Raw genomic sequence first — 24,137 nt, forward strand, 5'->3', positions numbered from 1 at the left:
TCCCTTCTTCGAATTACTGCGTTCGCAGGCTGAATTCGCTGAAAAAATTATCCCTCATGTAATCTTCGATTTTGTCGATAAAGCGCCATAGAACAACGATGAACACGAGAATATTACACTTCTTGCCTTCATTTCCGGTTCCCACCGCAAATAAATGCAACTAAAATTGCTTTTATTGAATGTGAATACAAATAAGATTGATTCAGGAAAACGCTTGAAGTCGCAAAAGAAATGCTCGATTCTCATCACACTTAAGCTTCTTTAGCGCTTTTACCACGTCCCCGTGACTCTCAGTCGGCTTCAGGGATCAGTGACATTTACAACCCACCTTTACATGCCACTCAAACAGCAGCATCCCACGTAAACGCCACCAAGCGTCTTCTTTATTATATACTCAACAAAGTTACTCCATTGCTGTGCTTCCAAAGTAACTTCCGTTCTGCACTCTTTTAGCTCTGTTGCACTTTATAACCTATTTATGCATTCGTCACTGGCTTATTAGAAACGCGATATTTTCTGTTGAGTATATAATAAAACGAATCATTGCTTCTCTTGTAAAAAGGTTTGAACGAAATCAGCCGCTTACTGACTGACTGTTTCTGAATGTAGACGTCACAAAGCGTTCGCGCATTCCTTCACCTAACCAAAACTCCAACCAAACAACAACACGAGGTTTTTCGGGCTTCAAAAGGACACTTTGCGGCGTTCTTTCTTGAATATCCTTTAAGATAAGTTTAACACACGCGTGCGCTGCAACTTAAGTTACCGAAGCATGTTTAAAAAGAATTGCGATATAGGAAAAAAACATATAATATCATTTTATGTGACATGTGACATGGCCGCGGTAAGACGTGTTCCTTCGATCTGCTGTTTGCCGACGCTTATTTTAGCATATCTATTCTTCTTCAGTTGGAACGTTTATTCGAGTCAACCCTATTCGGATTTGTTCTTCAATGCAGCGTTTATAGGTTTTATTCTTCTAGGAGCCTTGGTTTTATCCACCTTTATCTTCATGCATCGTTTCAACAGAGACGCCATCTTAAGTTGTCAGTCCGTGGCAGGACTTATTTATCATCTCGGATAAGTTACTATCCGAATTCTTCATCTTTCTTCCATCTTACAAGAATAATTAGAAGTGGTGATATAAGTACGAATCCCGGTCCTGACAAATGTCCTGTGTGTAATAATACAGTTGCAAAGAGCCATATTCATCTTGTTAGACCTCATCTTGACTATGCTTCACAAGTCTGGTCTCCCCATCAGGCCTATTTAAGCAATATGATTGAAGGTGTACAGCGTCGTGCTACCAAACTTATGGTTGGAAGCAAGTTATCATATTCTGATCGTTTATTGAAAACTGGCCTCATGTCACTTTCTTCAAGAAGAATTTACTTGGATCTGCTTTTTCTATTTAAATGTCTACACGGTCAATATGACCTTGATGTGTCTGGTTATCTACAATTTTATGAACTCGAATCTTATAATTTAAGAAATACTGAACTAATGTTTAAAAGTATTTATGCTAGAACTGACACGTTCATGGAATAAGTTACCTTTATCTGTTAAAAAAAGTGACTCAGTCTCTAAGTTCAAACAAGAGTTAGTTGTTTTGTCTTCAGATCGATCGCCATGACTGATCTTACATTCTTCTTTTTTCTTTTTTACTTTTTAATTAATCAATTAATTAATTTTTATTTATTTAATTAGTACTATTATTATTATTATTATTATTATTTTTATTTTATTTTATCGTTTTTTTTTTGGTAGCCTACACTTGTTAGGGAAGTTCATTCCTGTTTTGTGGGTTTCCAACAGCATACTTGTTTTTAGTGTCATAGTTAAGTATTTGCATACTTGTAATTTGCTTCTTTGCTGTGAAATAAATAAAGTAAAGTAAAGTAAAGTTTATCAACTTTTTACGCCGAAGAGAGAAAATACTCTTGAGCTTGGGCATTTTACCCGTTGTTTCGCGTCGTTGGTTCTATGAACACTTCAAAATGCTGTCACCTTTTGTCATGTGCCGCAAACACAATTAGTAGACTAAGTTGAACACTAATTTAAAATCTTAGCCACAGTGTCTTCAATGTTTGCCGTAAAGAGTGCTGTATTCCTTTCAGCAAAATTAAAGGACGCCATTTATTTCGCTTCATTGTAACGTTTTCAGCAAAGATGAGACTCAGCATGACAAAACCAAAAAAAAAAAAAAAAAAGAAAAAAACTGGGGACTCGACAAAACCTTTCTCGAGGGTTACGTTGTGGCTTGTTTTGATTTGCTTTCGTTATCTTCTTTCGGTTTTTCCCTCTGCATATCGACCTTGATTCAATCCACGGTTGTTCAAAAATGCACAGAACGCAAGATCAAGCCGACCAGCTTACATTTATCCCTTGGGTACACCTGAGAACACAGTAACTGACCAAGCAAATTTCCACCCTCCACTCCCCAAATGCAGCCAATTAAGCACTCTGGAAATTTTCCGATAATAATTACGGCATCATCGTAGAATCTCGGGGCATATTAATGCCGGAGGCTTTTGCTTTGTGGAATTCGAAACAGAACACTAGACCATTTCTTGATACGTGCAAGGTACGAACAAATTTCAAATTTCAAAGTGTATTGGACATGTATGCTCGTTAGAGTGCTTCCTTTCGTTTTTTAGGCAATGATTTGAGGTTTCATTTTGTGAGTTTCTAGTGTTTATATACTACGTGAAGACATGACGCGTGACCAAGAAATTGCCGCGGCCTGTATTTGTTATACCTGCGTAGTTTCGTGTCCCTTGCAGAGGCCGGTCAAGAGCCTCAGAACATAAGGAAGTGATGGTCGGGCTAAAAATTCCTTCCACACGTCAGCTTCAAGAAGGTTGGCTTTACTACAAAACGTAAAAAAAACAACTCTTTAAAATTCAGTCGTCTTGAGAAATCCTCTGACGGCACCGATATTCAAACGTGCGCAAGACAATGTGGCCACATGACACCCAATCGTCCACTGGTCTCTGGGTTTCAAAGAAACAAATATTTCTAGAAAGCTATGGATTTCTGGTGAATTCTGGTGAATAGAGGTGTCAAAGCTTTCAAGTTTTAATTCCCTACAGTCTACAGCGTCTTTTATCCGAGGAAACAAATATCCCCTCCTTCCTACGACTTGAATGGGATCTTTTGTTCTTGCGCCAATTCAATTAACTGATGTCTGTAAACAAAAGAACTTGAGATAGCAAGCGATCCCCCATATTCAGCCAATTATTTGATAACTGTCATTAGTTCTGTGTCACAATGAGTGGTTATTTCAAAGACGACACGTTATTGGTATGTTAGCGCCAAAGTGGACAGCGCGATTATGGGAACAACAAACAAGAAAAGCCTTCGCAGCATAAGCATGAGCGGAATCTAAAAAAAAAATGAAATAATTACCATGGGGCACTGCGGTTGGCTTTGTTACCTCAGCTTTTCTTGCTATAAATCAATTAATGAAAGGCAGCAACAACAAAGTATACCTGAAAGGCTTTTGAGGCGTTTGTTTCTCCAGATACTTCAATGCTTTGGCTACGATTCCATTCTCGATAATCAGTTCTTTCAACTTAAATCCGTTGTGGTTGTTCTGTGCATTTAAACAACAAAACAGATGAAAGAAGGGTCTAAGTAAAGAAACAATGTAAAGAAAACAAAGAAAAAGATGCCTACAGCATTAGTACCCAATATAGCAAACATATAGCATACATACAGCATACATATATGTACTTAAAATCCAGTACCTCAAAAACGATTTTAATCCGCACTAAAATGCGTTTTTGGGAGTAGTTTTCAATATAGGTAAGGCAAGGGCTACCTGCGAACACAGACGTATTTCCGGCGGAACGACCGCCGGAAATATGTCCGCATTGGCAGGCTAGGCAAGTGCTCACCGCCAAAAACTGCCTCAGTTAACTTGCCAATTTAATTCTTGGCGGCAAATTTTGATCATCCAACGCATGGTTAAAACTGCTCGTTCATTCCGAACTCGTTCACGGTTTTAAGACCGCTCACCCATTCTAAGCGAGTCATCTGAATGAATGCCATCATAGTGTGACTACGGTAAAACAGTTTTCGCCTTTCTTCATCATTTTCTCCCTAATCTGGTACGATAGCTCAAGTTCTCAAGAAGACCGAAGACGCTATGTTAAATTAGCCTTGCCTTGCAATTTTCTTCTGGTGCAAATTGTGCTTTAGCCTGTGAACTACCTGGGAGATCGTAAGCGATTGGAATCAAGAGTAATTCCAAGCGAGACGTGTCGACTTCGACGTTCGCCGGCGTCACGTATGATATCTCGCAGTTCTCAAACTCTTGCGATCCCCGGAAGGAATATCTTGCTCACAAGCCAATTCGGACTAAAAGGCATTTATTTCTTCTCCAGTCTGGTCAAAGTAATTACGTCTTAACAGGGATGGTCGAGATAACGAAAACACATGTGCGTCGAGACACTTTGGCCTCAAAGGAGATGTATCATCAGTTGAAGGAACTCACCTCGATTTTGCTTGCTATACTACAGAAGCAATCAAAAAACAGCACCTCATCACTTGACCGCTCACGATCAAACCTACCACACACAACAAGAATACCAGAAGTTAGTATTTTTAAGTCCCTCTTAGAGAGCAGATAAGGGTCCTTTAGACAATTTCCGGGTTCTGCAAGGTGTTTGTGATAATAAAAAATAAATCAATAAAATGAACAGGCTTACTTTTCAAAATCCAGGTAAGGCAGAAAGTGGTTGACTAAAGTTCTCATGTTTCCTTCATCTCCAAACGTTAGAAACGGGATGATACGCATCATAGCTTGAAGCACACTACTGTGAGTTCTCTACAACATCAGAGAAAAAGGATATCAGGCAATTCGCAGTTCAGTATGTTACAAAAGCAACACAAACGGATGTTACTCCAAGAGGCGAACTTCCATCTGAGATATTGCAAGATTCAAGACTAAGGCTAACAAATCTTCGTCTTCGGAATCGACAGTCATTATCATTGGAAAAAAAAACTAAAGAGCAAAGGATCAATTCAATATTTCGTTTATAACCTGTGCGTACTATAAATACATACATTTCTTTCATTCATCGAGTCCTTCACAGGATAATCTGCAAACGCAGACGTATTTCCTGCGATCGTTTTCTCCCCCGACCGCCGGAAATACGTGTGCGTTCGCAGGCTATTCACAGGAACACAGTTAATCGCTCCCAACTGAGTGGCTCCACAGCTCAGTTGGCAGAGCATTGCATCGGCATCGCAGAGGTCATGGGTTCGAATCCCGTTGAAACCATCTAAATTTTTCTGGTGTCTATAAGAAACAATTGCTTAAGTTGTTCAGATAAGTGAGAGGATCACTTCACTCCTTCTCCTACAGCCTGCAGTTCAAACACATTTACTTCATTCACTTGGACTTTATCATCATTATCCCCTTCCTCGTCATCAACACCACCGAAATTGCAGACAGTAACCAACTGCTATTACCATCAACGACATTAATCGTCATCATCATCATCATCATCATCATCATCATCATCATCATCGTCATTACCATCAGCGACAACAAGAGACACAAAAAAGACAACTGTACCACATAAGGACTTGTTATTCTGTCCAAAAGCATATCCAACTGAGAACCGTCTCCCTGTTGTACGGGCATAGCTGGGGAGGGTGTACTTGTGGCCTCTTGTAGCACTGTCTCCATGATTCCCAGCACATCTTCTGCAATACTGGCCCCACCGCCTGAATCAGCCTCCAGTTGCAGAGCCTAGAAAGAAGATAACATGTTTTCATAAAAGAATCTTTTATGTTCCTTAAGCACGAAGACGCATTATAAAAGGCGTGATACCTTAGGCAAACCACTTCGTGGATGCATACCAAGCTCTATGACAATTTGCGCAATGAAAAGCCCCTAACGGTAAGGTGTCCGTAATTCCGAAATAAAGTAAAGTAAAGTAAAGCAACCATATTTAACGTCGATAACTCGTAACAGTAATTCAACTGACAAACCTGAGGTCGACGGTGGGCTCATTTTACTCCCCCCTGTCCATCAGTGCTCCGTTTTACGGGTATTTAAAGCTACTTAGCTACACGGAAAGGAAAGAAGTCGAAACAAGGATGCGAGATCCGGGAATCGAACTCATGACCTCCTGCACCAAGGCCGCGCACTAACCGACTGTGCCATCCTTGCTCCTTAAGTAAGTTACAAGATGTAAGTTAAAATAAGTTACAAGATGTTATCTGTCGTTCTTGTTTTAAAATCCTTAATCTCTTTTTTTGCCAAGGAAATATCCTTAAGGTTTCTTTGTCGGTGCTGCTGTTTGTTGACCGCCTTCTTGTATTATCAGTCGTGCTTGAATGAATTCGAAAAACGGAGCGTGAAGCGACCACTTGTTTAAATCCGAGGTCGATATGGCTTTGTTTTTGAAGGAGGCGATATTCTGTCCAAAGATGATAGTTGAATTACGACCTGCTAAACAGAAACACCAAGTTGTCACATACCTGGTTTAAGGTTCCAAGAAGGACATTGAGTGTGTTTAGAGTTGGTAGACAAAGATAATGCCTATTGACCTGTAAACGATCAAGAACAGAATATTGACCAATATTAGGATGGCACTTTAACGTGACAGTTCCAATGCTATCTCGACTTCCTTCCGTTTGTAAGGTTCATTGTTATGTTCAAGACTACATGCTATGAACGATCTCCTAGTCTAACCATTCATGTTCCCTGACGATGGAAAAGTTGAAATGACTGGAAAAGGGAGTACCAACAAACGCTTAACAGCTACGAACGTGTGACATTTCAAAGAACCTTCACGTTCCTTTTACTGTGGTCGTCATTTTTCTGTTTAAGGTTATGTCAAGTAGTCTGAAACGAAACCTCTACAAAAGTTAAGAAAGACAACTTACCTTAAGCTTCACACAGTATCCCATTAGCTTTAAAATAACTGAAACCAACTGCTTGCCACGTACGAGGTCTTTAATGCCACTCAATCTTTAAGAAAAACAAAGATGCATTTCATTGGTGCTATGTTCAATTGTTTGCGAGGCGTTCAATAAAAAGCATCATTTGGTAATGTTACTTGAGCTTGTCATGTAATCTTGTGTGCCCGTCAGGGACGGGAAATTATACCACTTGAAGGAAAAAGATCGCCTGCCTGAGTGTAGCCTTGAGACTGTTGTTAAATAACATTTCCTGAGGCTTTTGTTAGTTACAAAATTCTGTTGGCTGACTGGCGTAGTGTTACCACGTCACGTGATCACGATTGGTTTTACCCGAGTAGATGGAGCAAAATTCGGTATTTTTGCCTCCGTTTGGCCATTTCTCGTTGAGGTTGAATTACTGTCGTTTCCGACGCTTGCACTGTTTCCGTTGAACCAGATATTATCAACTAAAACCTTCGCTGAGTAGTTAATCGTTCAGCTTTAACAAACTACGAGGACTGAGAACTTGGCCCAAAAAATATGACTTTTGCTCAAGTTGTAGGGGTGTTTGCACCAACAAACACTCTCACGACTACACTTAATAGATAATCGTACTTAATGAATTGATCATTGACGAATGGCTGCCAACCAATGCAAAGGCCTGTGAGCCTGTTAGGGAAGTGGGGTGGATTCAGGTGGGGGAATGGTCGATCTTTTCCGCTCAACTTTGCTTTCTCTGATTGCACCTTCCAACTGAAAAACCTGGGTCCCTGCTTTCCCAACCCCTTCCCCCTCCCCCATCCTTCCGCGCGAAAAAACCCGCAAATATCTCACAACACGATCCAGCGGAGGAATGAGCCTATGACGACTCGTGGGTTCCGCTTTTTCTGGCTGAAAACAATGAGCTGACCTGCTGAGCATGGCTTCTAATCCCCCAGAACTTGACATGATGGAGGCCATTTTGTACACCTCTTCGTCGTCTAATTCTTCCTCTTTAAGAGCAAACAAGAGACAAATCAAATAGGGAAAATGTCAGTAACGGAATGCATTGCTGGTCTGCCTTCAAATATGACGTTTCAGGACTTACCTTGTTGAGTATCAAGATTCTCCACAAACTCTTCAGTCGCGTCTCCTAACAAACCTGAAAGAAATACCAAGAGATAAAACATGGAACACACAACCAGAATGCAGCATGCGAAAAATAAGACTGTTGTCTTAAAATTAAGGCAGGGATCGCTCTTGCACAGAAATGTGCAACCAAAGAATTAGCTTTGCACTATTTATTTTCAGTACACTTGACAAACGCATAGCTTTACCTCTCATCCTGTAGATTATCCTCATCGGTTCTCCCTATAACATCCAAAAAATATATAAACAACCGTCAAAGTGAAGCCATAAAGGGAGAAAGTAAATTAATACGTAAGAAAAATACTCTATCAGAGCCAAACGAAACTTGAAGTGATAATTAGTATGCTGAGATATTGCTACCTTTTGCAGACCTATGTACAGCTGTAAAACATGACTGATTGAGGCTATTACACAAATCAATACCCCAAGTAATCTGGGAAGAGAACCTTTTCAAAAGGGAGTTCAAACGAGTTAACAACAACGCACCTCTCCCTCTGGACACCAAATCTTCTTGTAAACATCCTTGACTGGCAGGTCCAGGCTGATGATTTTGCTGTTAACCAGCAACTTGAAAGGCAAGAAGAAATTTATTAGTCCCTACTCGGCAGAGTAATAATTCAAAGCAAAAATTATGAGTTTTAGTTACCTCCATTCCACTGTCATCCTCCAGCAAAGCAACCAATTCACAATCTAAAGAAAAACCATACGTGCATGTTTGTCTATAGTTAAGGAACATTCTTCTAACTTTTGTTTACAGGGTATCCAGTTAAGGCCAGAACATAGTCAAACGATAACTAGAGCTACCGGGGTAATTAACTGGAACAAAGTTCCCAGAGCTAAAAAAAAGAGGATATAAAAAACACGCATTCCGAAAAGTTAAATGTTGTTTCGGGCTAGACTCGACTCCAGCTAGTGCAATTTACCGCGTTCCTCGCCTGCGTCGGATTGGAACTAATTGCACGCACTTTAAATTTAGTCCAATCCTCTTCCACTACACCACTGTGATAGGTTCTTGTCACCCATCGTCAGGTTAGGTTGACTGAGAAGTTTTGATTAGGTAGTTCTAAATCCGAATATACTATAATAGGAGTTCAACTAGATAGCTATCCGACAGAGGACACACCATACCACCGCAAAATCCATAATAATAATAATAATAATAATAATAATAATAATAATAATAATAATAATAATAATAATAACAACAATAACAATAATAATAATAATAATAATAATAATAACAATAATAATTGGCAGTGCTAATCACCCTTACTTGCAGTCGAGGACTGAATTGTGAAGGGCGCAGCTAACGATATCCGGCTGAAAGCATACAAAGGCGCGTCTGGCTGCCGCTATACAGTCCATGTTTGATGTCGGAGCACAGCACCACAGCTAGATGTTAATTAGCTGTGAGTCGATTTTGATGAGGGAGGAAAACCGGAGTACCCGGAGAAAAACCCTCGAGTCAGGTTGAGATCGACTGAACCTCAGCCCACATGCAAAACGGGGCAAGAGTTGAACCCGGCTAGCAGTGGTGGGAGGCCCGATAGATAACCACTAGGCCACCATGACACCCATAGGGTGTCCCATAGGGTTATGAACATTGAAGGGTTCTGAGACGAAGCCTACGGTTTATCTTCCTTATCTGAGAAGACTGGAAAGTGAAAGCGTTTGAAAATGTCATTACAAATTAAGGTAGCACTTTCTCCCCAGTTATTTAAAGACCCTGAGTGTTGGCCCGGCCCGAGTTTTGATCCCGCGACCTCCCGCAAAATAGTCTGAGGCTCAAGCAACTGGGGCAACCGGTTAGCGGTTAACACCATAGCTACGGCCCTGTAGCCCGTATTGTTTGTTTTGTTTACTGATATAGAGATTGGGTTAGCCGTTGACTAAGAATCCTGTTAAAACGATTGGAAAGTGAGTCAACTGTCGTCCAGTCACATGGAGAAAACAAAGAGAAAGGACTTAAAAAGGCAATTTTTCTCTTACCGGTACAAATCTTGTTCTTCACATCTCTCATAAGAGGACCTAACCCAGGCTCATTGCAACTAAAATAAGAAAAAATTAAAACAGCCCACCTCATAAGAAAACGCTTCCTTTCCTGTTCAGACATGCGCCTGGTGAAACTCGCGAATCACACTGAGTCAATCACGAGGAAAAGAAAAACTAACTGCGACTTCCCAGGCGTTTGTAACTTCAACAAGTTTCCTGGTTCGTAAACTTAACTACTTCAACAATGAGGGATTGCTAAAGCACAGCTAGCACGTATAAAACGAGACAAGGCACTGTGAAGACAAAAGCGCAGTGCTACTGGAAAACAAGCGGTGATGGATTTCTTCTATTTTGTAACTAACCTATAAGGATTTCCTTGCATACGTCCTTGCAGAAAGTCTTCCTGTTGAGGGTCTTTCTCCAGAGTGAGGAAAAACTCGCCAACATCATTTTCCTCCTGTACAATTTAGAGATAAAAGATGTGAGAGAGAGGAAACAAATGCCAGTTTGATTTCAGGGAAAAAAAAGAAACATTTCCGCGGGCTTCCTACAGCCTAAAGGCACCGGACTTGCAGGAAAAGGTAGTGTTTAACAGACACTGGGTCCCGGCGACAAATAATTCGGTTGGGCACAATCATTTAAGTCACCTACCGGGAAAATTAGGTTGCAAAGACGCTCAAAGATGAAAACAGGAGTCCTAAGGTCATCCAACCCATACCTGAAACAAAAGCATTGGAGAATGGGATGCATTTTGATCGTAATAATTGATTTTGTGCATTTTTCTGGTTTTTGCACCGTTTTTTTCACTTTGTCAAATGACAATTTAGCACAGATAACAACAACAAACAGGCTTCACTTCTTCGAGCTTTGCTCTCTTTCAGTCAGCAGTCACATGCGAAAGTGAAACCTCGTGAAGATCGTTGCAGCCTTGGCAAAGTTCCATGAGTTTGTACGTTTCCGTCCTGGCGTCTTCGTGTACCGTTCCAAACGCCCTCAGAAGAAACTGACTAAGCTGCTGATCATTTGTTTGAGAATTTTCTCAGAAAAAAATAAACTAGTAGTTTCTAAAGCAAACCTCTTGAGCGTTTCCACACAAATAGCCATGAATGCCTTTGTTTCTGTCTCGGTACCTACACATACAACAAAAAGATCGATTAACCTAAAACACAACCATCCCAGGTAGATCCATACCAGCTTTAACACGGCTGCGCGTAAACTTCCTTAGTACGGAGGGTTGAAAACATTGTAAAATAACAAACATGATAAAACTACCAGTAATCAAGGGTAAGTGAAGTGCGTTCGATTCCCATTTCGCCATCGATGAGGCATTTGAAAGTAACTGAATATTTTGGAGAGAATCGTTTTGCACCCTTTTCTGGTATTTGTTCAGTAACGAAGGTATCCCACAGCTACAATAAGTACTTTGACTGTTATCTCGTTGCTAATAATTTTATTAAAAACAATAATGACGCGCATGTATTATAACGCAGTATCAGTTTTGTGGGGATATTAGTAGACTTTCGTGCTGGATAGCCAAACAGCGTCACTCCCTAGAGTGTACAGCACGGGGTGTTGCCGGAAGGTCAGCCATTCAGGGTCACCCCCGTTCAACAGGACTTGACTTCCCTTGGGCAAGCCGCACACTATTACATGAGATAGAAAATATATATCCAGTTCACTGAATCATGATACAGTCCCATGAGTAAATAACTTGTATCGTTTTTATGTAAGGAACCCCCCCCCCCTCCCCTCCAAAAAACGAATTGCAATACAGGCCTGAGAAAATAGTCAATAAATATATCTTAAGACATACCGGTAGTCATTTCCTCCAGAAGTTCTAAAAGAATTTCCTGCGTCTCGTCAATCAATTTTGTCCGCTGAACTACCAATCTAATCGTGAAATAAACCCACCATTAACATTTTCTCTCGACTAAACCAGATGTGAGGAATTGAGGCCTAATCAATGGTAGAAGAACCTGCAACAATCTCAGTTGGCATAAAACCAGGAAAACAAAAAAACCTTGTCAGGATATTCCACTTCGTTTGACCCCCTTGAGTAAAAAACTGCCTGAAGATATTTTAAATAGCTTAAAATAAAACAAGTCACCTTCTCAATGACAAGTAACCGTTAAGCACAGTAGCTACAAGCCTTCCTTTGAACTTCTGTTTTATGCCTTCGTGCTCCAGAAAGGAAGACATCAATTCTGTAAAGGAAAAAATGACTCGGGCGTTAAGAGAGGTCAGAGTTGTCGCTGTTCAACTTCCCGGCTGCACTTCAAGTTACACTCTGATAGTTAATTCTGTTGAAATGAAAGTGCTACACGCGGGCAAATGTTTTAGAAAAAAAAAACGTAGCTCCCTTTGTTGTTGTTGTTGTTTTTTTTTTCATGTCCGTTGCCTTGAATTAAATGAAACCCGACCTGATCCCAACCTCTTTCCCAGAGACAGAAAAGGGAGGGGGGGGGGGGGGGGGGGGCAGAAAAACAGAAAAGCGGGAGGCAGAGAGGAGAGACCCTGGCAACGAGGTTGCCCTGATTCCACCTGAGCTCGTAGGGTCAATAGCTCTTATCGGAGTTATCAGCGGTTTTGCCATATAAACGAGGCTAAGGGGTCATTTTGCATCGAATTGACCCTGAAGCCTCTATTGCATGTAGGTTTAAACAAAAAAAAGTGCCTGCAGGCTCAACTTCAATAAGGTCTATTCCCACCCTGGTCAGAGTCTTTTCTGTCCTAAGTGGGGCCCTTTACAGGTCGAATGCTCCTCGCCAGTTGGGATTCTTAAAGAACTGTTGTGTTCTTTTCAATAATTATCTTCATCGACTTTGATCGAAAGCACATGGGCGAAGCTGTCAAATAAATTACCGGTATTTAGTTTTTTATACATATTTAACTGTACATGTACTTCAACTGTGAACTGGCTGGAAAAAAAAAAAAAAAGAAATAACATGACTTGCAAAAAGAGTTGAAACCTTTTTTGAAAACAGACTGGATCAAACAGCGAGTCTAAAAAATTTGACCAAGTCCTCACTGTTTGTCTTTCACATGAAACAATTTTCAAAAACTCAACCCTGCAAACAAATCTGTACAGTGTGTGATTGCTAAGGACTTCTCTGCAACAGTAACGCGAGCATAAGGAACAGTAGAGCCACGCTCAGTAGAGTTCTGAGCCTTACTGCCTTCTGTTGGGACAACAGACCCTAATTAACCACAAATTAATGGTTTGCGCCTTAACTTACCAGCCAACATCTTCAAAGCATATCCTTGGGACAGATCCGAACTCAAGGTGTACTGCTCCAGGTAAGTCAGATGCTCAATTTCCTGCCAAGAAATGCGGACACATTTCCATTGCAAATATATCAGAAGAAAGTTTCCATGATCTCAGCACATTCACATGGATGAGGTCTGGTTTAGTGGTAAGGAAGTTGAATTTACATGAGGTTGCACAGGGGTCAAATCTAGACAGCTAGCTGAGTAGTCCGTTCGGTGTCAGTCGAGCTGCGTGCTTTTTTTTTTACTCCGTCTTTTAATTTCAATTTTTAATAATGCAAAGCGAATTCATGCATACATTGATTAGTAAGCTAAGTGCTTTTAATTACACTGTAAACAGTGCATTTTTATTTCCACTGGTATTCATGCTTCGAAGACCGGAGCTTTGATTCTTATCAAAAAGCCTGTTTACTTTGAGAGTAAGTTTTGGATTTCATGGTCCACCATTACTCACGTTCAAAACTGACCGATTGGACCTCAGAGGGTTGGATCTAGGGAAAAGTGACGTCATGACTAACTAGCTTAAAATTTCAGCGTGAAAACGCAGCTTGTTATATATGCAAAACACGAGTTTAAAAGTCAGAAAGCCCGAAACTCCCGTGCTGCGGATTAATTCAGCCGCGTACACACGCATTGCATTCTTAAACTAATGAGTCTTTGAGGTCATTTTCTCCTCGATCAAGCCCTCTCAAGACTTTAAAGTTTGTAATGGCGGACCATTAAATAGGAAAATTCCAGTTAAAATAAACAGGTGTCTTTTTGGAAGTCAAGGTTTAAAACTTGGGTCACTTACAGTTTAGTTAACATAGTTTTGAAATCTAAAGAAAAATGAAAATTGATTTTTTGATCGTAGTAGCACTTTAAGGGTGTAATCTTTTTGGGAGTATCTTGGCTATTCTCATTCCGGATTAGGAATTACAGAATACACGGAATATCAATTTGCAAAAGAACGCAAATGAAAACGGAATATTTTTGGCGGAGTGATCTGGGAACTATTGTATCTGCGCATGCGCCAGTTGCGTTGGCATGGCAACTGAAAAAGGTTCCCTAAAGTTTGGAACATGAAATGTTGAAATGTGGCCATAAGTGCCAGTTTTTTTTGGCGGTCATTACGTTCATTCTGCAATCGGAAGCAGAATGAACGGTATTCTACTCATTCCGAAAACGGAATAGGGCCCACAGGAACACCAATACTGTCTATTCCGCGTATTCCTCTTCCGGAATCGTACCAAAAGAACGCGCCCTAAGTGAGGCCTTTGAGATAAACTCAAACATGTGACACTCAATAAAACCATTGATATTGCTTGAGAGATATTAAAAATCTCATTTTAACGTACCTTGGTCACTAGTTGTCCGATTTGCAACAATGCTCCCTGCAGAGCAAGGTAAAACTTCCAGTAAGTTGGCTGAGTAAGGCGCTGGTACAACTGAAAGAACTCGGCGGCATTCTCTCCTGCACTACGCACTTCCTCCAGATAGCTGTATAAAAATAGTCGCAGACATAAAGATGACAAACCACTTTTTTTCTGGTAGAGCCAAACTCATCTTTCGTTTTTGAAAATAAAATCACTAACCTGGTCAGCAAGTCCAGCAAGTGCTGCTGTCGGCTGGGTATCTAAAAAAAAAAACACAAAGCTTTCAGGAAAAACTACGCAAAACGACAACGAACTTAGCTGCCCTACAATTAGTGTAATCATAGCAATATAAATTGATCTGTCCACCTACGGCATGTTTCGTTGGCATGATGGGCCTAAAAACACGAAACAGTTACTTTCAACCAAAGATTTAAAAACAAACAAAACAAACGTAGCTGTCCTCTTTTTAGAATAGGACATTGGATTGCGCCAGACAAATTGTCTGGGAGATCAAAGATAAGCCCATTTACACCAAAGAAAAAGTTGGTCATACATTTTGCCTTGACTAAACCAGCTATATAATGTTCTCATGAACTTCATCCGAACCTACACTTTTCTGGTTTTGGGACCATTTTCGAATCTGAAAAAGCTGTTCAAGACATTCTTTCCTTCGAATGTGGTTTTCGAGTACTTCCAAGCGAGATACAAGGAAAGAAGCCGATAAACGAAATAACAATCTGGTCCTGACTCTGCAAATCATCAGCGTAAACAGTATGCCAACACGGCACTAAGCAGGCCATCATTTTTACCGTTTAAAATATTGGTTCGATCCATTTTTTAATGGGTACAGTTTTTTTGTTGTTGTCTAAAATGGAGTACAGTCTTCCTCACAAAAAAAACGGTGTCTGGCCTTGACCTATCAAACTGTCAAGAGAACATCATTTCAAAATATGAATTCGGACAACTGACTCTTGTTAATGTAACTGTGGGATAAATACAATTTAAACAGTGCCACATATCAAAGAATGAAACTAATTTGACAAAAGTCACTGTTCGGCGAAGGAATGGAAAATTCATCGTTAAATGCACACGTTCTCCAAACCTTACATACTGCCATACTGTCTGGCCTATGTTTGCAGTAAATTTCACATTTGGCATTAACTCTTAAATCATGTGCTCAACTTCCATTATTAAGGACGGCGCCTACTATTGTTATTGCGCATACGTTCTGCGCATTTCGCGATACTCGGAGTTCCTATGGGTGGTGCCTATTAATACAGGGATATTTTTGCGCGGTTTAAAACTATTCGGAGAAAGTAGATCTTAGTAAGTACTCTTGGTATCCAAAGAGAAAATTGGGGGTAGCCATGCATTTTTGAGAGATAATTAAGCTTCAATTTGAGAAAGAAAGCCATACATTGCTTTGTATTTTAAAGCTTTTTACAAATAGTATTCATTGATTATCTTTTAAAAATGCGTGGTTAGCCCCAATTTTCTTTTGGGTTTTCAACAACACTTGTTAAGATCTACATTTTCTGCATAATCATAAACCTGGGCAAAAATACCTTTGAATTAGTAGGTACCGTCCTTAAGTGAAGCAACCTCAACCGCGACTACCAGAAACAAGTTACATTAGAAACCATCCCCGACGTAATAATACCTGGCACAGAGATTCTATCATGGTGCAGGCCATCTGCCTCGCGGCTCTATTTGATGGAGTAAACAGCACTTGTCTCAGCCATTCCTCCTCTGGCGTTTCCTTCTCTTCTGACGACTCGCTCCTTCTCGTTTTTTCTTGCCATTTGCGGCCATACTTTTCCATCAGGTGACGCTTTCGTGCTTCGTCACGGCTTTCTTCTTTGGCTTCCTTGGATTTCTTAGGAGCCAAGGCCTTCCACTGAGAGTAAGTATGATTTGTATCCCCATCCATCCACTGTTTGGCTTTGATGCGCACATCGCTGTAGCCTTGAACTGAACCCAACGACATACAGTCCTTGTCCTTCCAGCAACAAAAAGAACAAATCATTTTACTTTTTTTAACGTTGTTGTTCGCTGTCGGTGTTATATTCATTAAACGAGGACACGCGAAGGAAAAAAAAAACAACCATTGAGTGTGGAAAGCGGGATTGCTTCGCTTTTTAACATCTTCGCGTTCTGATTGGCTTAGAATCTCGAATCGTCCAATTGATTTGGAGGAAGATGCACGCTGATATTCTCCCGTGTTTTTTGTTATTATTGAACTTTATTTTTTATTTAAGTGTCAACTCATTGGGGACACTGCACCGAAATAATATCAAGTTATAACAATCGTAGGTTGGCTTTTGAGGAGAGGGTAAAAACGGAGTATCCGGGAAAAAAAGCTATCGGAGCAGAGTAAAGAACCAACAAATTCCACCCACATATGAGTCTGGGAATCGAACCCGGGCCACATTGGTGGGAGGCGAGTGCTCTCACCACTATACCATCCCTGCGCCAGCTGAATTCATTTCCTTGTTGTCTGCTGTAATATCAGCAATGAAAAAGTGTTACAGCATTTTAATCTTCTCTCTTGATCTAACTTTGTTGCAGGAAAATAACCTCTGCATAGCGCTTTAATTAAGTCTTAGAATGGGGAAGGTCCAGAGATATATATGCACCTTATTGGCTTTACTGCTGGGCGGAGTTGGTTTAACAAGACGAAGCAGGATCTTTAAACAAGGCACAGTAATGGTCTCCATGATGAGTGGACTTCGCACCTCAACAGACATCATGAATAAAGTCATCACTACAAGATAACAGATCAATGTGGTAAAACACTATAAATGTTTTTTCAACCTTCAGAGCAAATTCAACATGATAAATTGACCAAGACACTGTCCTTTGCATTACTACTTTAAAATGCGGAGTTAAAGCGACGGGGCGGCGTGGTAACGGCGGAGTAAGATCAGACAAGGTTTCTGTGGCCGACTACTTAGGTTTCAGTGTTAGGGCTGGGATCCCTGTTTTATTGTTCGCAGTCGGATTGTGCCTCGCAAAACACTGTTGTGAGGGGAACAACAATTGAATGGGCAATTCACTTGAAGTTGCGTTTTTTGTTTATTGTAGGCTACCTTTTCAGTTCATATGGAAATTATAAAATAAGTAAACCTACCGCATCTCAAACGCATTTCCCAACAGGAATCTTCCATTTCTACTGCATTGTTCAGCAGTAACATTTCTCGACTAATACCCGAAACCTAAATGGAAAACAAATCGTTGACTTTTACATAGAGCTTAGAGTTAGTGTGTTATCAACTTTTTTTCCTGACTGTTTAAAGACTGGACACTCCAACTAATGATATTTGGTTTCACAAGGGACAAGCCCTCACTCTGGACCCCAGAGCTCTTCTCTTGACTAAGGGAGAGAAGAGCTCTGGGGAACCTTGAAACAAAGTGCCTTCTCATTGTTTTCGTGAAGAACAAACAAAAGCGGCTCTCTTTGGTGCATTCATGTAGCACGAGGAGTGAGCAGGCGCCGTAAGGTTCAAATAACCAATGATTGGCTATAAGAACCCTACGGCGCATGTTCTCCTACATAGAGTTTTCAAGAGCCTTGGGTCGATCCGAGGCTCTGGTGACGAGAATGACAATCCCCCAAGGATGCTCCTTGCACAATAAACCTTTTTGCAGCTACGGGCGGCCATTTTGATTTCTTTTGTTTCGAAAGAAGTGAAGTGAACCTATAAGTCTCTCCCCTCGGGGCTTTTCAGGACTAATTTACAATGCTCTGTGGGGACCTTTAGCCCGACTGCTTACTACGCAGTTTACAATTTACTTTAGGAAGTGACAGCTGCCCCCGTCCAGATAAGGGTCAGGCAACAACACTGGGGACTACATCCCCTACTCTTATCGAATAGTGAGTGGGTTCTTTAACGTCCCATACTATTTAATTTCCACCAAGGGCTATGAAACGGGACCTCCGGTTTACAGTCCTTATCCGAGAAGACTTGAAAGTCTAACCATTTGCAGATGTAACTACAAAGGCAGCACTTTCTCCTCAGTTGTTTTAAGACCTTGAGTGTCGGTCCGGCTGGAATTGAACTCACGACCTCTCGCATGACAGCTCGATGCTCTATTCTTTCTATTGAAACAATAGAGATCAAAATGGCCGCCGTATCTGCAAAAAGGTCCATTATCTTGATTAAAACGACTTTTAGTCTTACTCACCACTGCAGGATTGGATTTATGACTGCTGAGTGCTTCTCCAACCGCACTGATAAGAATTTCATTCAGCTGCATTGTGGCATGTTCGTTGTCTTTTGTCAGCAAGCACAGCAAGTGTCTCACATCATTTCGCATCTGCGCGGTGCCTTCGTGCAAATTAAAGTCAACCAATTCTTGTATCAGGCCCTAACGAAACAATATCAATCCATTGTAAAAGGTTTGATTATCCCAGTGAGTTCAGTACTCTCCATAATCTTTGTTTGAGACAATGAAGGCAGAACGGCCCTGTGGCTAGGGTGCTTGCCTTGAGATCCAGAGATCCCGGATTCAAGACCCGTTCTGACCACTAGTTGAACTTTGATCCTGGCAATTCCTAGTTCATACTTCTTGGGATTATTAAAGTTGTTGTCCAGTTCTAATTGGTATGTTTCATACCAATAATGAAAAGCCTCTATGGGGAATGGTCAATTAAGTACGCATGTATGAATGCATGCATTGCCAAGTCGACATTTCAACAAGCTGAGGTCATCTCGACTCTTACTACTCCCCCACTCGTTTCGTCGAAACCGTCCATGCCTTCCATCGCCAAAGGCCCTAATAACCCAGTCCACAAGAAATACTTTTCATTATTGAACCAAGGACTTAGTCAAGCACACTGGTGCAAGTTTCAATACGCAAAGGCCTAAGTGCAGGTAGAAAGTCAGTTTCTAGTGCATCTCTGAAGGTACAAGGGGTAAAACTAACTGCTATGCTTTTGCCTTTAAGTACATGTCAATGCTGGAAGCGTGAAAAGCCAGATAGCTACACCGTCAATAAACCGGTTAAAACAAGGTTTCCCACTCTACGATAAAATCGATAAAGCAGCACTCCATTGAACAAGCGAGATTCCTAAATTCGCTTTCCAAGAGAAAAATTAGCATTCTGGACCGGTTACAAAAGATTAAATAATAGACCAACCTCTTCCACCAGTTGTTTGCGTGTTCCTGGCACCATGGCTAATGCCCTCAATAAAGTTACACAATGTTCTATTGCAGCTGAGGCACAGCCATAGCATTCACCATGGAGTCCCTTCACGCCAGATGACAGCAGCAATGATCCACTGTTGGTTGTCTCCAGTACAGATTTACTTTCACGGCAGTCATACTCCAGTAACTCCTTCCTCGAAGCCAGCACTTTCTGAAAATTAATACAAAGAAATTTTCAGCATAGGCGACCCAAGCTTGCGTTACGCGCGAAACGTGACTGCCAAAGCGTCACATCAGCAACAACACTGTTCTAGACTTTTTTTTCGAGTTTCTTTCACGACAATTAAGGAGCAAAGAAGCGAAACGTTATCAACGAATGACCGAAATAAAACGGTAAGTTCACTCACTTATTTATTTTTTGTCTTTTCGAGCTTTTTTCTATTATTTTGGGACGTTCCTTATTGAGCAACTGTCGCACTTGTTCAAAAACTAGCATGCTAGCTTTTGAACAAGTGCACTTGTCAAGGAAAAATTGACAAGTTCTTCTTTACACACCAGCTTTGCCACGTCAGAACTTGTCAATGAAAACTTGCTCGTGTGTAACTGGCTTAACGCGAGCTTGGGGTGCCTATGGTTTTAGCAACACGTTCTGGCACTTAGCTTGGCAAGAAGTCTGCAATTCTGTGCCTTGTTGTAAAAGAAAACTTCCACTCTTACTAAAGAGTGAATTTAAACCAGAGGAAATTATGTTTGCAATCAAATTTGCTGAACACGATTTAACAATGTCTTTGCCTCAGGAGAAAACAAAACTTAGAGCCGTTTTTCCCCGGGCGATGTTATCTTGAATAATTGTGTCGTGTTGCGCAAAACCAATGACAACAGCGCAACCGTAGCACGTCACATGATTCAAAATGGTGGCTGGCGTCCAGGAAATTAGAAAACAAAAAGAGGCCATCGTGAAAAGATATCAGCGCTTTCTTAAAAAAAAAGTGAATAAACTTGTTTCCATATTTAATTTTATGGGGTTTAAATTTATTTTCCGTCGGAATGGAGGTTTCCCTTAAGAAACAGTGGGTCGATGGATTTAATGCTGACTCAGTCTCGCAATGAACAATACATCTAACTGCAGCAACAATATCACTCGAGATTCTTCTTCTGTGCCAGTGCGATGTACGGTGACGAGCACTCATTACTTCTCCACCCTCTCCCATCGCTTAAACGTATTATTGAACTGTCAGGGAGTTGACCCAATGATTGTTACGAACCTGGGTGATCTTGCTGAGCTCATCAAAAGTTCCTTTGCATTCAACACAGTAGCGATGAGCCAAAGCTTGGATTGCCTTGTTCACTCCTGTGTTAACACCAGCACTGCTGCTGCTGCTGCTGCCGGCGCTCGCTGCTGAAGATCCTGTCACTACAGCACTGACTGTCTGTGCACCACCAGATGTGCCCTCCTAACACAAAAGAAAAATTTGACGCATGTGCTGCTGGAATCTCAAGTTTTCACAAGGGAACAGAACCGCAAGAGGAATATGCAAATTGAAACAACTATAAGAAAACAACTTGGTCGGTTGACACGCCAGGACATAGCCTTGTGGGGACTTAAGGCGCTGTTACACTCGAAGGTTACTTGTCTCGTGACTGTTACTTAAAAAAAAATTATAATTACCTACAGAAAAATCTACTACACGTACTAAAGGCGGAAACGTGAGGGGATATACACTGTATAATTTACCTGCAATGGCTCATGCTGTCCATGTTCCAGTAATCTGTTTAACAGAAGGTCTAATGGCTGTCTGTGAGACACCAGCTGTCGATATACCCTGTCTGCCCGCTCCAGCAAAGAGTTGATGTTTGCAACAGCCTGCGAAGTCCAACAAAATAAAGTCGCGTCGGTCAGTTTGTAACAAAGCAGGTTTCTTGATTGGCTTGATGTCCGTCACAAAGCAGTTACTTCTCCTATACGGATATTCATCTTTATAGGAAACACACTTAGCTTGCACATCGGTAGTTCACGTTTGCATCTAGTCAAAGGGCCAAGCCATTTTCACAAGGAACTCTTTTCATTCGAATGAAAGTAAAATAAAACACCATCACAAAAATTCCACGATTGGCCTCGCTTTTAAAGAGGCTCAAGTTATTATAGTAGTGTCCCTTTTTTTGTTACCTTCTTACGATCCTCTTCGTTCTCAATGGGATCAACAGCACAGCAGGGCCTTGCAGTCAACGTATAGTCAAACTTGGCATATTTACAGAAGCCACATGCATTACACAGAAAAGGATCCCTTTCATCATAGTTTATAGACCTGAAGCGAAATAAAACAAGCAAATCCAGAACTTTTGATGTACTCATCGACTAAAGAACATTCAATTCCGAAGCTTACTTGTCAGCTTTCTTGGCTTGCAGCCAAGCCTCTATTTAAACTTTCTTTTGCTTGCTCAAAAGAGCTAGTTGCTAAACAAACCTGCATTTGTGGCACTGGTATACATTCTCTCCACAGTTACTGCAGACGCCAGGATTAGCATTGACGGAAGCACTGCAGCGAGGACACTGCAAAGTCTCAGAAGAGGCCTACAAGACAACAAAACAAGTCAAGAAGCAGCAACTGACGCAAAAAAACGGTCTATCTTAGCTAAAAACAAGATAAAAAATTGTAAAACCATTGACGCTATTTTGGGTTCAAAAAATACTCAACCCAACGGGATTCACACTAGTTATGGTCTATTGTTTTATTTCTTCAATGATTATAACAAGTTTGTTTATCTCTGACACAGGCCAAAGTGGCCAGTCCTTAACGATAAGTGTTTCATTGGCCTTATTGCATGACTTTAAAATGATACCCTTCCAGTCGAATCCACAGTGCCCATTACCACGAGCAAATTTGTGGTCGACAACTTATTGTGACCAATATAACTTTTTTTGCCTAGCCATGGAATGAACAAGGCAGTCTATTACCCCACACACACCAACAAGACATGTTTAATTAAACTGGGTTTAAAAAAATTAAAATTAGTCATAGAAAAATGTAGAACTGGTTTTTTCATGAGATTCAGGTTTTTTCAACACATGCTTTGACCTGTGCTAAATTTGTAGCCGACAAAAGTCAGTAAACATGATTTAAAAAGAAAACACTCTGAAGCAGTGTTTAACTAAAACACGAGTAAGGTTTGGTGTGAATGGGGCATAAGATATAATTTCTTGCGACAAAAAAAAGATTTTCAAGGAAAAGCAGTTACCTGAAAGTTCTCATAGAAATCAGCATATTCAATCATCAAGTTACAGGCCACTATAGGTAACGGAAAATCAACCTGCAACAAGAAAATACATCACACAATTTGCTCATGGCACACCTGAAATAAAAACGCAATTGGTGGCTGGATGGATTCTAACCTTAAGTTCTGTTTGTCCCGGTGAAAGATGGCACTTCTTAGCTTTATGCCACAACGATCGCCTGCAATGAAAATCATTACAATAAATAGGTGAACCATCAACAACAGCTTAAAGATACTACGACTTTCCGTCATTGTTTGTCGCATAACGGTTTGACGAGACATTTTTTTTCTCTCACTTGTTTTTCAGCTCTACGACTGCCTGCACCGTACGATTGTTGTAATACAAATTGATTGTTCTGACCTGCAAATACAATCAAAGAAAACTTTCGTTAAAACTAATGATAAGTTGCGAAGGAAGCTGGAGTTCTCTTTTGGAGAACCAGAGGCTATTCGTCCACCACGTCCTACTTCAATCTGGAGTCAGTGCCGGAGTGAACAGTTACACTCAGGCATTGCCAAATAAGGGACAAGACTACAGACAACATCACATGAAAATTGCAGCTACTTACCATTTTTTGACGCTTTAAATCAGCAATACGAAGGGTGACTCTTGAAATCGTGTGACTTCCAATCAGTTTTACCAGCTGGCACGTGGTAGTAAAGCGAGAGTCTCCTTTGATGTTTGAAAGCTTTAGGCTCTTTGTGAATCAAGAAGAGATGTGAATTGGTTATCGCAGTTCACTTTCAACGTATTTCTGCACATGTTTTTAGCCAACAGTGAACCGTATAGCGAAAAGCTGTGACCGAAGTCTCGAAAATGCTACCCGAGGCCGCAAGCCGAGGGCAGCTTTTTCAAGGCCGAGGTCACAGTTTTTCGCAATACAGACCAACCTTTAGCTGGTAAATAACTTATTTATTTTCTCCTCTCTGAAATCACATTTTTAATTGTTGACTCCCACCGCGCTTGATAGCGAATGCACTAAATGACTAACAAACTGAACGTTTGAAAGATAAATATCTTTATTCGAATTCTATTTCCACGCCTCGATCTCGCCTA

General features: G+C 40.8%; 1 protein-coding gene across 2 annotated transcripts in view; it reads right to left on the reverse strand.

Moving 5' to 3' along the window:
* The window catches only part of LOC138023464 (E3 ubiquitin-protein ligase UBR4-like), a 97,841-nt gene that overhangs the window by 12,368 nt on the left and 61,336 nt on the right, over positions 1-24,137 (reverse strand). For both annotated transcript variants that reach the window (XM_068870473.1, XM_068870467.1), the window contains exons 58-91: positions 23,650-23,778; positions 23,377-23,441; positions 23,199-23,259; positions 23,045-23,116; positions 22,273-22,379; positions 21,975-22,113; positions 21,543-21,671; positions 21,073-21,261; positions 19,800-20,018; positions 18,846-19,028; positions 17,791-17,875; positions 17,297-17,424; positions 16,321-16,659; positions 14,880-14,920; positions 14,643-14,784; positions 13,275-13,356; positions 12,146-12,242; positions 11,852-11,928; positions 11,114-11,168; positions 10,690-10,756; positions 10,401-10,495; positions 10,036-10,094; positions 8,693-8,736; positions 8,533-8,613; positions 8,235-8,268; positions 8,006-8,059; positions 7,829-7,910; positions 6,904-6,988; positions 6,496-6,564; positions 5,585-5,761; positions 4,713-4,831; positions 4,499-4,571; positions 3,492-3,595; positions 2,759-2,870 (exon numbers count right to left, since the gene is read on the reverse strand). In XM_068870473.1, coding sequence (XP_068726574.1) covers positions 2,759-2,870; positions 3,492-3,595; positions 4,499-4,571; positions 4,713-4,831; positions 5,585-5,761; positions 6,496-6,564; positions 6,904-6,988; positions 7,829-7,910; positions 8,006-8,059; positions 8,235-8,268; positions 8,533-8,613; positions 8,693-8,736; positions 10,036-10,094; positions 10,401-10,495; positions 10,690-10,756; positions 11,114-11,168; positions 11,852-11,928; positions 12,146-12,242; positions 13,275-13,356; positions 14,643-14,784; positions 14,880-14,920; positions 16,321-16,659; positions 17,297-17,424; positions 17,791-17,875; positions 18,846-19,028; positions 19,800-20,018; positions 21,073-21,261; positions 21,543-21,671; positions 21,975-22,113; positions 22,273-22,379; positions 23,045-23,116; positions 23,199-23,259; positions 23,377-23,441; positions 23,650-23,778 — 3,594 coding nt within the window. The remainder of the gene's footprint in view (positions 1-2,758; positions 2,871-3,491; positions 3,596-4,498; positions 4,572-4,712; positions 4,832-5,584; positions 5,762-6,495; positions 6,565-6,903; positions 6,989-7,828; positions 7,911-8,005; positions 8,060-8,234; positions 8,269-8,532; positions 8,614-8,692; positions 8,737-10,035; positions 10,095-10,400; positions 10,496-10,689; positions 10,757-11,113; positions 11,169-11,851; positions 11,929-12,145; positions 12,243-13,274; positions 13,357-14,642; positions 14,785-14,879; positions 14,921-16,320; positions 16,660-17,296; positions 17,425-17,790; positions 17,876-18,845; positions 19,029-19,799; positions 20,019-21,072; positions 21,262-21,542; positions 21,672-21,974; positions 22,114-22,272; positions 22,380-23,044; positions 23,117-23,198; positions 23,260-23,376; positions 23,442-23,649; positions 23,779-24,137) is intronic.

The sequence above is a fragment of the Montipora capricornis genome, chromosome 2 (assembly GCF_036669925.1).
Source record: "Montipora capricornis isolate CH-2021 chromosome 2, ASM3666992v2, whole genome shotgun sequence".
In the NCBI taxonomy this organism is placed as follows: Eukaryota; Metazoa; Cnidaria; class Anthozoa; order Scleractinia; family Acroporidae; genus Montipora; species Montipora capricornis.